The sequence below is a fragment of the Amia ocellicauda genome, chromosome 18 (genome assembly GCF_036373705.1).
Source record: "Amia ocellicauda isolate fAmiCal2 chromosome 18, fAmiCal2.hap1, whole genome shotgun sequence".
NCBI classification, from domain to species: Eukaryota; Metazoa; Chordata; class Actinopteri; order Amiiformes; family Amiidae; genus Amia; species Amia ocellicauda.
In genome coordinates this window covers 1,451,255-1,464,749 of record NC_089867.1, presented here as the reverse complement: position 1 = coordinate 1,464,749, position 13,495 = coordinate 1,451,255, and the positions used below count along the sequence as shown (strand labels likewise).

At 36.4% G+C, this 13,495-nt stretch overlaps 1 protein-coding gene across 2 annotated transcripts in view; it reads left to right on the top strand.

Annotated features, from left to right (window-relative positions):
* Positions 1–5,594: 5,594 nt before the first annotated feature.
* atp6v1c1b (ATPase H+ transporting V1 subunit C1b) overlaps positions 5,595–13,495 on the top strand; it is a 34,211-nt gene continuing 26,310 nt past the window's right edge. Inside the window, exons 1-3 of one of the 2 annotated variants that reach the window (XM_066690611.1) lie at positions 5,595–5,749; positions 11,509–11,665; positions 12,108–12,175. In XM_066690611.1, coding sequence (XP_066546708.1) covers positions 11,534–11,665; positions 12,108–12,175 — 200 coding nt within the window. In that variant the 5' untranslated portion in view covers positions 5,595–5,749; positions 11,509–11,533. Of the gene's footprint in view, positions 5,750–11,489; positions 11,666–12,107; positions 12,176–13,495 lie in introns of both variants that reach the window. The other variant, XM_066690612.1, reaches the window with a different exon arrangement.

Sequence of the window (13,495 nt, the reverse complement as noted above, 5' to 3'; positions counted from 1 at the left end):
ACATACATACATACATACATATGAAGGCAATATCTTTGATAATACTTTGTATACGATGGGAAGTAGACTAATGGCACTATAGTTCAGTTCTTCAGATCTTTCTTGTGAAAGAGAATGACAGTTGCATTGTTCCATTTATCTGGTATTTGTTTATTTCTGGGACATATTGTGAAAAGTTTTGCCAGAATCTTCTCAATTTCTTCTCCAGCTTCTTTTAGGATTCTACAGGTACTTTTCAATTGTTCATCATCTTAATGGCACAGCCCACACCTTCTGTATTTACCTCTTATTCATTTTAACTGCTGTAATTTAACTACCTACTATATAAGTTTTTGTAGAATGCTTCCATTCTTCTGATAATCATGTCTCTGTTTTTGATTGATGTGCCATAATAATGTTTCAGCGCAATGATTTGATTCTTTCCTATTCCAAGGCGTTGTTTTGCATTTTTTATGTTCCCATTATTTTCTATGGTTTCTTTAATTAGGTTGCTGTTAAACTTTCTTACATTTTCAGTAGTACATTTCCATTGCACAGCTCATTGTAATGTTTGATATTTGATTTCTGGGGTCTTCTTTGTATTTGATGTCTCTAATCAAATTCTCTTGCAATTTCCATGGTGTAATTGGATATTTTATAACATAACTGTGATGCATCTAGGTCTTCTTGTGATCATAAAGTACACAAAATCGGTTCTTCAATTTTAAACTGTTAATTTCTGAGGTTCAGGATGTCTGTTGGCTTGTTTGGGTTCGTCATTAGTTTTCTGCTTTACACACTGGCATTGAGATGAATTTTTGCACTTCCAGTATCGAATCAGTTTAGGACCGTGAAGTCTTCAGTTATATGTTCACAGTTCAATAAAATGTAATCTATTATTTTTTTTCTTCCATTAGGACTTCTCCAGGTCCATACTCTAATTTTCTTGAAGAGAGAATTTGTGATAAAAATAAATAAAAGGAACATTTATTTTGTTTCAACTCCCCATGTTGTCCAGATGCTTGGGGGATAACTCTTTAGACTCTTTAGTCATTTACTCTCCTGTAAGATAGCACTTATACAACATTTATCATACTACTTGCCTTGCATTACTAGTACTTGTATTGGTTACTTTGATCTCCCCTATGCTCCCTTCCCCTGGCTCTTGACTGTGACCTAACATCTTGTCTGCACTTATCAGCTTTTACAGTCCAGGATGTAAGACCTCATATATTGTTTAAATTGGAATATGTAAATTGTATTATGCTTTGAATTGCACTGTATTTTGTGAATTGGAATTTGTAATGTTATGCCTTATACTGCACTGTATTTGTGCACTTTGTATTGTGCCTATATTTTGTAAGTTGCCCTGGATAAGGGCATCTGCTAAGAAATAAATAAAAATAATAAAAATAATAATAATAATAATAATAATAATAATAATAATAATAATAATAATAATAGACATATATATGTGTGTGTGTTTGAGGACACTGGTTACATAATTTTTTCTGTACAATACTCAGGATTAGAATCATTTCAATTATTCCGAGATAAGTAATGTATATTTTTAAACGTTAAACACCTTTTCTTTAGATCACACTCAATTTCTGACTCTAAAATTGCTGAATTTCAGGCTGCTTACTTAGAAAGTCACGTGCCTCTTTTTAGACACTAAAATGTAGAATGCAAACTGACAGCAATCTTTTCCTATTTATTTAAAGTGAGGAAGCAATTATTTTAACGACAAATGGACATCTAGTCTCTTTGGACATCTGTCTTAAAGGAATGTGTTATGGCAGCTTGAACATCAATTTATTTTGTAAGTGTGTGTCTTCAAAAAACACACCATTTAAATCACAACATTGTAGACATGGAAATGTACTGCAACTAATGACACTGTGTAATTATTTAATTATCAGACCAGGATTTTGTCTGTCTCTCAGCAGGGCTAGTCAGAATTATACTCCCATAATGTTAAGGTTCTTTGGTTATATGGTCAATTTCCCATTGAGTGTAGACCAGGTTTTATTATTATATACATTTTTAGTACAGAATAAAGAAAGCAACTAGTGACGCAATTAACAGATAGCTCAGACACACACTAACATCAATACTGTAAGGATTTATGTCAATTTATATAAGAGAATGGTACAAACTTTGGTGAACACAATTCCTTTATGTGCCAAGCAATTTTAAAGGAGACTTATTATATTCCTTGCTGTCTCAGAGGTTTGTTTTATAAAAGAACTGTAATGAGCAAGATGTTTGCTCTGTTTTCAGTTCTTACATAATTCTGTGTATTACCATTTTTGGACAGTAAGGGTAAGTATTTTGGCTTATCCCCCCATCCCTTCCTTCATCTAGCAGAAACAGGGACAGAGATGCACACATAAGTTTTGAGGCAGCCTACAGTAAAAAAGGATGAAATTTGTGTAACAGGGATCAGAGGACACAGAGGGTTTGATTTCAGCATGATTGCACTTATCAAAAATAAATTAATGGTATCTTCATCATGGAAGAGCATGCAAACTTGTGAGGGGTTCTTAAAAAATAAACCAACAGAACAAACTATCAAAAAAAGGCAAATGAACAAAGGGAATATCTCTTTAATGCTCCAATGTGCAAAAACTGGCCCAGGTGGTATGGCATCTCCCTGAACTAAATGGAAGAACACTGATTCCCATATGCATGAATGCCTCCGTTGCGTCTAAATACCTGCTGCAAAATGAGACGCAGCTGCCAACACTGATGAGAGACAACCCTGCCCCCACCCACAGCTATGCTTTGATAGGGCTGGCCTGTCACAATGAGTAATTTAGTTCCCATATTTTTGTTAAATGTAAAACAGTGTTTCTGTCACATGCTAGGTCCACTCATCCCCAATTCCACCAACAGATGTTGGCCTTATCACAATTCAGTCTGGCTCTTTCCCATCATCCGATTATTACATTATCATGCCCAGCTCATTAAGCAATTACTACACCTGTCCCTCATTAACCTCCCTCTCTATTTCAACTCCTTTGTTTCATAAATCCATTGTGAAGTCTTGTCTTGCCTATGCAGCATTATTGAGTGCTTCCCTTGTGTGGTTTCCCATATTATTGACCTTTGCCTGTTTCTCCATCCTTGGATTATCCTTCTGCACCCTGTCTGCTTGATTGATTGACCTTTTGCCTTTGACCCTGACTACGCCCTTTGCCTACTCTACATTGCCCTGTTTGCCAGTTTCCTGACTTCTGCTTGTTTCTGACATGCCTCTGTTGCCCAAATTTGGGTCCTCCACATCACTGTCTACTCCAGTGTGTCATGTCCTGAAAGTTTCTAAGCCATCTGTTGACTCAAATGTTTCCATCATCCCCAGCAATTGGAAATAACCTTTATTTTCTATGTAATCATGAATTACCCTTGCCCCTAAGTGGTGGAATGACTCTTCCACTGGGGAGAGAAATAAATATGCCAATAAATAAACAATATGCACAAGTTAGTTTTTCAGGGTTCTTTTTGCTGGTTGTCATCATTAAAACCCTGCATGCAGTGGAACAGAAAACTAAATAATTGAAGATGCATTTTATAAACAATAATACAATGAATAATATATATTTTATTTTTATCAAAAATGGTACTTGTGTTTCTATACAATTGATATCTGTATCTGGGCTTTTATCTTCAAGTTCTACAGGTAAAAATGTATTGCAACTTCAACAATGTAACTTAGAATTGCAATCCACTGAACAGCATGACTTATTAAGGAGCATGTGCCCAGACGTGCTTCATTTGCTGGACAATGTCCAGCTGTGGGCAGCCCACCCTGCTTTAAGCACAGGGTCGGCTCCAGCTTGTCCCAGTATTGTGTTCTAAACAATAAGCCCCAGACCCACTGAACTCTATAAACATATTCCTTTGTGGTATTTTCCTAGAATTCTGAGAGGGAGACACCCAGAGTCAGGAAGCAGGCTATGATTCCAAATTTAGAAAACAAGTGGCTCCTTTAAAACTGCTGCCGACTGCACTCATACTTTTGGGTACAGGGGGAGGTGTAGGCAATCCTTTAGCAGTTTATAAAAGAAAGAGTCCTTATCATAACTTCCATCAACACACTTAAGGGAATGCAGAGATTATGGGACTAATTATGATTTAATTTCACAAAAATGTTCTTGGACCAACAATGGCAGTTTATTTTCCAACGTCTTCTTGACTTAATTTCCAGCAATATTGAGTTTTGTGACCCAAACAAAAACATATTAGACCCTGTCTTCTTTGTCATAATTTCAATCCTGCATGTATCTATGATTAATTATTTAAGAGATTAACAGTTATTTTGTTTAAATCAGTGAGTCACAAGTCACAAGCATGAGTGGAAAGTATTTTCTGTCTAGCAATTTCCAGTTAGCAAAATGTGTAAAAGAAAATGCATTATTGAGAACGATCTTCATAATGTATTAATTACGTTTCTTCAAAAATGCTGTACATTTGCCTGTATATTACTGTATATTATGTTTTTGTATGGTATGGTACAAATTTGGTATGGCAAATTGCCAAGCAAAGAAGCCCAATGTCTGATTGAGAAGCTAGCATTTAGCAGCAATTGTATCATTTTTCATCATGGAAACCAGCTGTTTTCCATATGTACTGTATATGTGTATCCTATGGCATGTCTGGGACTAAGAGTAGTCGGTGTTCTTACACGACTGTGTGTTCAGTGTCCTAAACACTATAAGATAAAATGACAAAATGAAATAAACCGAAAAACATGACAGGCTCTAAAGTGCATCTCTAAATTAATGTATATATGCTAATAAACAATATATATATATATATTAGGGCTGTCAATCGATTAAAATATTTAATTGTGATTAATCGCATGATTGTCATGAGTTAACTCATGATTAATCGTAACTTAATTGCACATTTTTATCTGTTCTAAATGTACCTTAAATGAATACTTTTCAAGTTTTTAATACTCTAATCAACATGGGCATGGACAAATGTGGATGCTTTATGCAAATCTATGTTTATTATTAGTGAAACCATACTCAACATAGAGCATGAAGACTAGACATGTTTCAAAGGTCATAGATGTTTTTCAAAGAACTTGTTCATGTCTATCAGACACATGAAAAAAGTAACATAGAAATACCAGGTTCCCATTACTTCTCTTTTTTGCACTGAGCAATTTACTTACACAAGCCTGTTTACATTTAGTTATTTAGCCACCCATTTAGTTATTGCTGTGGTGAGTCTATTGCTTCCAGTTATAAGTCCAGAGCTCTAACCACTACTCCACAGTGCTGCCTACATAAAGTTTTATTTAGGCATGGAACATGACTGTAGAGCTCACCAGCAGCAAATTAAATGGGATTTTCCCCTTGCATCTGTTCCAAACTGAAACTTTTTTTTTTTCAGACAAAGATCGTCTTTGATCGTGGACTTAACATAGGAGAAACTACAACACAGAAAGCTTTCCCTGCAGATATCGCTTACAGAGTTTATATCCATTCACTTTTTCCATTCGTCCTCCTCTACACTAGATGTCGCTACCGAAATTTTGTAGAATGCGAAATCCATCCCATCCCCCATTCAAGGATTTATGCGCAACCAATTGTACGCAGAAGTCCTGCTTTCCATCCGATCAGCTGACTGTGAATGTGATGTTCTCTGGGAAGACCTCTGAAATGGAAAACTGATACAGAATTATGAGTATTAAACTGTAACTATTAGCATCATATATCACCCTGTGCGGAATCACAACGTTTACATCATAATACTGGTAAGTGAAAAGTTTTCACGGAAGTAATAGCCTGATGATTATTTGAAACAGAATATCTAGATACCACAGTTGTTTTTTAATCTGAAATGGAGATGAGAGGGGTTTAGCAGGATTTTTGTGGACGTTTATCGTTATTACATTACATCTTTATTTTTTCATGCACTGCGTTACCATAAGATCAAAGTTTTATGAATTACATATCACCAGGTTTACGATGACCAGTAAATAATTAATTTATTGTTTATATTCGAGAGGCCGTTCGCATTCTGCTGTAAGGGTTAATAAACCTGTCATCGACAGTACCTAAATATAGTGTGTTCTTGTTAGATCCAAAGCAGTTTAATGTAATTTATTGTATAAATTTACATATCCCAAGAACAAATATAGGCTTATATCTCTAAATGACACTGTTGACAATCATTCTAAATTCTAAATTAATAGATTTACATTAATAAAACTTCAGATTGTTAATGGAAATATGTTAAACAGCAATAATGACATTACACTAAAACGAACTGCAAAGAAAAATTATAAAGCATAATCAACAATACTACAATAAATCAAAAACGCAATTATGTTGTATTTTATTTAGATTTTGAGGAAGTGGGTAAAATGGAAGTGTTGCAAAATTGGAATCCAGAATTGCAAAATCCAGAACAACAGCACACCATCAGAAATATTGAAGTAGTCTAGCTCATGAAAAATAGTAATACTTAACGTTTTAGTCATGTCAGTTTCAACAAAGGCATACGATATTTGTTCTAGTTCCAAAATATTAAGGATTGAAGCTGAACTTCTTATCTGTTTAACAAGTCAATTAAATGTACACTATTGTCCTAACAGGTCACATATATGTACATTTATTTACACCCTATGAAGGGTCTAAAATTATTTGAAGGAGGTTAAATGCGTTGCTAATTAGAAGTTAATGACCAGTGCATGAATTGTATCATCTACACGTCACAAACAACACAATGTAAATCAATAAATTCACATTCAGGAAATAAACTATTACGGATTGATTTCCATCTTTAAGAATATTTGTATATTCCAGCAATATTGGTACTATTCTAATTCTAATTCTAATTCTAATTTATATTGTGTTGCCTTCCTTAAGGTTATTCCATCTCAGCTCACCATGCTCTTCTCACCTCAACATATTGAGTTTACAATTATGTCTGCAGTAGAAGGTATGAAGTCAGGCCAGATGTTTAAGCTCAACGATGACAATTCACCTTGATGCACCCCCATTTGTAGAGTGTAGTGGTAGTGGGAGTAAAGTTGATAACCTAAACAATCAAATATTGAATGTCCACAGTCAAGCTGTGGAGAGTCGGGAAGCAAGTTTTCAGGATCTCATTTTATGCATATCCATATTAAATGTGAGAGTATATAATAAGCCAAGTAGGATAAGATCAGACAAGTAGTACATTGACTTGTATGCTATCATGGTTCAATGTATTGTCAGAAGCCACTTTCTATTACTTATTTCCTAAATTAAAGATAGGATACAAATTGTGTAATTTGTGATTCAGGTACGTCAAAGTTTTGGTCTAGCCCCTGATTTCTGTATATAAAATATTAGTTTCCTTAAGGAATTTGTATGTTTATTTTTATCATTCTAATAATAAATATGTTGTATGAGTTGTCATGTGTACATCTTTATATTGTACAAGTAGCAGTAAGTGTAATGTGAAATAATGTCATACTTATTTTTAAATCCGAAACAGTAATGATTTTGTTTATGTAGGCTACTACTATTTTGTAGGTTATTTCAAACATGCCTCTGTTTCTCTTTATGAATAGAGAAGGGTTTGGTGTGTGGGTGAGCAGTGGTCTAATTCATACTGCCGTGATTTGCTTTATAAATTTTATGTGATATGATATTTTGTATTTTATGTTCTCCTTTTGTATTCTTATGGACATTTTATTCAACACAAGATTAAGACTACATATAGGCAACAGACCCTCCAGTGTATCCCTCAGTAGATTTTATTTCTATTCTTCATGCAGAATCTGTATGAAGGAGCTTTGAGGGCTATGCTTCCCTGATATATTCAGCCGTCTGCAGCTGGTCATCACTGTTTATATGTAGCAACCAGAATCCCCTACCTAGCTGCTGCACTGGGAAGTTTGTCTGTGTATGTGGTTACAAGGCAGTCCCGTGTGTCAGTTTATTTAACCCTTTAAATAGAAAAGAGACACAATGCAGTATACATAGTGGAAGAAATGCAGTTAAATGAATGTCTGATATTTAGGAATTGAATACACATTAATGTTTAGTTTTTTTCCATTACTCCATCCCTGCCCAAAATGTCCAGTTTCCTAAACACTTCCTGCTGTATGATTATCTAGCTAGGTTTCTGTTCCAGTGGGTATTTGCTGAGTACTCCAGAAAAAACAAACAAACAAAAAAAACATACGTGTATGGCTATACATTGCCTTACATCTCCGAGTGAGTTGATGCAAGTCAGGAAAGCGTATAAGCATCACATGGGGATCCGTTTTAAAATTCTTCTACACAGAACAAAGATTTATTGTGCCGATGGCAATGGTTTTGGCTAGATCGGATAGTTCTCTTATGAAATTGATGTCATACAGATCAGTAAGAGTTGCGTGTTAGAAATGGTTAATTATGTGGCGGTTAGGAAGTATTAGGCATTTATTTTGAGTATTTAAGGTACGGGTAAGTCATCAAGTGAAAAAGTAGCAGAATGTGATGTCATTTTCATTTTCAAGAAACTAACTGATTGGCCAATGATAGTTGACTGTAATCAATATGAAAATAGACATTGGCCATTCAAAACACAGTTGTGAATTCACGATTGTCTCATGAAGCCAGAATTATTGCAAGTATGGGCGGGGGGGGGGAACTTTAAAACAGACTTGCATAACGACAGTTCAGTATTTATTATAACAGTGACACAGCCCCAAATGAACATCATGTAAACACAAAGCAGTTGTACATTAATATTAATATAAAATGCAAGCTTTTTATCAGGATACAATTTTCAACTTAATAAATTGACAACTTAATAAGACTATAAAACCCTAGCCTACAGTACAAGTCGGACATCGTACTTGCTGATATTGCTTCTACTCTTTTATTTTTTTAGTTAATTATGTGTGTATATATATATATATATATATATATATATATATATACACTCACCTAAAGGATTATTAGGAACACCATACTAATACTGTGTTTGACCCCCTTTCACCTTCAGAACTGCCTTAATTCTACGTGGCATTGATTCAACAAGGTGCTGAAAGCATTCTTTAGAAATGTTGGCCCATATTGATAGGATAGCATCTTGCAGTTGATGGAGATTTGTGGGATGCACATCCAGGGCACGAAGCTCCCGTTCCACCACATCCCAAAGATGCTCTATTGGGTTGAGATCTGGTGACTGTGGGGGCCAGTTTAGTACAGTGAACTCATTGTCATGTTCAAGAAACCAATTTGAAATGATTGGACCTTTGTGACATGGTGCATTATCCTGCTGGAAGTAGCCATCAGAGGATGGGTACATGGTGGTCATAAAGGGATGGACATGGTCAGAAACAATGCTCAGGTAGGCCGTGGCATTTAAATGATGCCCAATTGGCACTAAGGGGCCTAAAGTGTGCCAAGAAAACATCCCCCACACCATTACACCACCACCAGCAGCCTGCACAGTGGTAACAAGGCATGATGGATCCATGTTCTCATTCTGTTTACGCCAAATTCTGACTCTACCATCTGAATGTCTCAACAGAAATCGAGACTCATCAGACCAGGCAACATTTTTCCAGTCTTCAACTGTCCAATTTTGGTGAGCTTGTGCAAATTGTAGCCTCTTTTTCCTATTTGTAGTGGAGATGAGTGGTACCCGGTGGGGTCTTCTGCTGTTGTAGCCTATCCGCCTCAAGGTTGTACGTGTTGTGGCTTCACAAATGCTTTGCTGCATACCTCGGTTGTAACGAGTGGTTATTTCAGTCAAAGTTGCTCTTCTATCAGCTTGAATCAGTCGGCCCATTCTCCTCTGACCTCTAGCATCAACAAGGCATTTTCGCCCACAGGACTGCCGCATACTGGATGTTTTTCCCTTTTCACACCATTCTTTGTAAACCCTAGAAATGGTTGTGTGTGAAAATCCCAGTAACTGAGCAGATTGTGAAATACTCAGACCGGCCCGTCTGGCACCAACAACCATGCCACGCTCAAAATTGCTTAAATCACCTTTCTTTCCCATTCAGACATTCAGTTTGGAGTTCAGGAGATTGTCTTGACCAGGACCACACCCCTAAATGCATTGAAGCAACTGCCATGTGATTGGTTGGTTAGATAATTGCATTAATGAGAAATTGAACAGGTGTTCCTAATAATCCTTTAGGTGAGTGTATATATATATATATATATATATATATATATATATACACTCACCTAAAGGATTATTAGGAACACCATACTAATACTGTGTTTGACCCCCTTTCGCCTTCAGAACTGCCTTAATTCTACGTGGCATTGATTCAACAAGGTGCTGAAAGCATTCTTTAGAAATGTTGGCCCATATTGATAGGATAGCATCTTGCAGTTGATGGAGATTTGTGGGATGCACATCCAGGGCACGAAGCTCCCGTTCCACCACATCCCAAAGATGCTCTATTGGGTTGAGATCTGGTGACTGTGGGGGCCAGTTTAGTACAGTGAACTCATTGTCATGTTCAAGAAACCAATTTGAAATGATTTGACCTTTGTGACATGGTGCATTATCCTGCTGGAAGAAGGCCATCAGAGGATGGGTACATGGTGGTTATAAAGGGATGGACATGGTCAGAAACAATGCTCAGGTAGGCCGTGGCATTTAAACAATGCCCAATTGGCACTTAGGGGCCTAAAGTATGCCAAGAAAACATCCCCCACACCATTACACCACCACCACCAGCCTGCACAGTGGTAACAAGGCATGATGGATCCATGTTCTCATTCTGTTTACGCCAAATTCTGACTCTACCATCTGAATGTCTCAACAGAAATCGAGACTCATCAGACCAGGCAACATTTTTCCAGTCTTCAACTGTCCAATTTTGGTGAGCTTGTGCAAATTGTAGCCTCTTTTTCCTATTTGTAGTGGAGATGAGTGGTACCCGGTGGGGTCTTCTGCTGTTGTAGCCCATCCGCCTCAAGGTTGTACGTGTTGTGGCTTCACAAATGCTTTGCTGCATACCTCGGTTGTAACGAGTGGTTATTTCAGTCAACGTTGCTCTTCTATCAGCTTGAATCAGTCGGCCCATTCTCCTCTGACCTCTAGCATCAACAAGGCATTTTCGCCCACAGGACTGCCGCATACTGGATGTTTTTCCCTTTTCACACCATTCTTTGTAAACCCTAGAAATGGTTGTGCGTGAAAATCCCAGTAACTGAGCAGATTGTGAAATACTCAGACCGGCCCGTCTGGCACCAACAACCATGCCACGCTCAAAATTGCTTAAATCACCTTTCTTTCCCATTCAGACATTCAGTTTGGAGTTCATGAGATTGTCTTGACCAGGACCACACCCCTAAATGCATTGAAGCAACTGCCATGTGATTGGTTGGTTAGATAATTGCATTAATGAGAAATTGAACAGGTGTTCCTAATAATCCTTTAGGTGAGTGTATATATATATATATATATATATATATATATATATATAATATAATTTAAACCCCTCCCTCACTAGGTTTTGTTAGCCAAACTCTCTGATCTTTCAGTGTCACTCTGCTTCTTCAGTTATCCCTGTCAGACTTCTGCAGCCATGACTGAGTTCTGGTTGATTTCTGCTCCTGGAGAGAAGACTTGCCAGCAGACATGGGACAAAATGATGGTGGCAACCACTAGGAACAACAACCTCTCAACCAACAGCAAGTTCAATATCCCTGATCTGAAGGTGAGGTGTGCTAGCCTGCACATACATTCCAACACACACAAAGATCGCATGAGAGAGCTTTTGTCTAAAGCACAGCTATGTAGACTCCAGGGGCAATTTGCTATGCATGATGAAGTCACAACAGAAGAGGCAACATCCAAAGTTAAGGCAGTGCATGCCACTATGTCTGATTAACTTCCATTTGTCACCTAGTACAAGAATCAAAGCTTGCTTTTAAAAGGTGACTTAAAAAAACAAAAACAATCTGGTTGTCTGGTTCCATGATTGACATAATGTAAACATGGGATCATTTATATTTATAAAATAATTTAATTGACAGATTTATCATTTCACTGCACTAGGTTATTTAATCTTCCATTAAGTGTGTCTTGTAAGCACTTGAAGAAGTTGGTAAATATTTTTTTAGTCCTGATGAACAAATATCTGTTCTGTCTTGAGACAGGTGGGAACTTTGGATGTCTTGGTGGGACTATCAGATGAGCTGGCCAAACTCGATTCCTTTGTTGAGAGGTAAACTACATTTTTTTTTCACAAAAAGCCACACATATCTCTGCCATGTTATATAAAATGCATCATTCAGCAATGATAACGGAAAGGAAATTAAAACAGAAGCAGGAATTCTTATTCTCATTCAATAGTACAGAGAATAATGCAAAATTAATGGATTACAGTCTCATCCAAAATCGTCTGGAAACAAGCACCATCAGTAAACTGGCCTTGCTGATTTTTATGGCATCTATTAAAGTATACTTGATTGTTTTGTACTTTTAACAATACTAACCATGATTAAGGCATTGACGGGTCAGAAAGAAACAGAAACAAAACAAATTAATTTCTGAAATCTTCATGGCAACTCTTTCTCTTGGGTATCATGCTTTTTTGTGACCACCCAGTTCTAAATATTGTGTCAGACCAGAGGATTTTTTCCCCTACCCCGTATATGGTTTAAATGAGGAATTTCACAGAGCAATGCAGCTATTATACCCACAAGCTAAAGTTAGAAATTTGCAGTTGGGTGACACACAAACATTTTTTCTTTACTTCCATAATATTTATACTGATGACTTAGTTGTTGGAAAGTTAAAAAAATAAGAATTTATTTTTAACTTCTGGATAGCTTTATGCCCATAAATCATACATAAAGTACATATTTTCCTTTGTGATACTGCCAAACAGTAGCTTGTGAAATGCCTGCTTAACCAGTCAGCTCCTTTATTTGCATTTTCTTCTCGCCATACAGTTTACAATTAAAAAGAGATTGATGCCCTGACTACAATGTTTGATGTGGCTTTTAAAAAATAGACTTGTTTGCAGAAATATGTCTTTGCCTTTCAATCTCTTTACCAATGATCAGCATATAGGGTGCCCAGATTTAGCAGTAGATATCAGAACAAATAAGCCAATGTGTAAGTATCAATATGCAGAAATTACCTTCTAAATTCTTTAAAGAATTCGCAAGCTGCCTTTTTTCATCATACAAAAGTGTATAACATGTATTTTAGTGATTAAAACCATTTGTTAGGTTCAATAGCTTATACTCATATAATACATTATTATAAGGCACATATTACTAAAATAATGTAGTCATTACATATTGCTAAATATTATTTTCTCCTTTTAAAATTCCTATTTGTGAATTCCTAAGAAATGTTGAATGTAATCTCTTCAAACAATGTTACTGATTACAATGCAAAGTAATGTTCTTGATCCAGAAGGCCTAGAGCCAATAACCGTTTGTCCGATTTAAGACCTAAAATGTTCTGTCACCTGAGATAGAGTTTTAAGTATCCAAGACAGGAATGCTTGTTTCAGTTCCATGCATTCCAAATT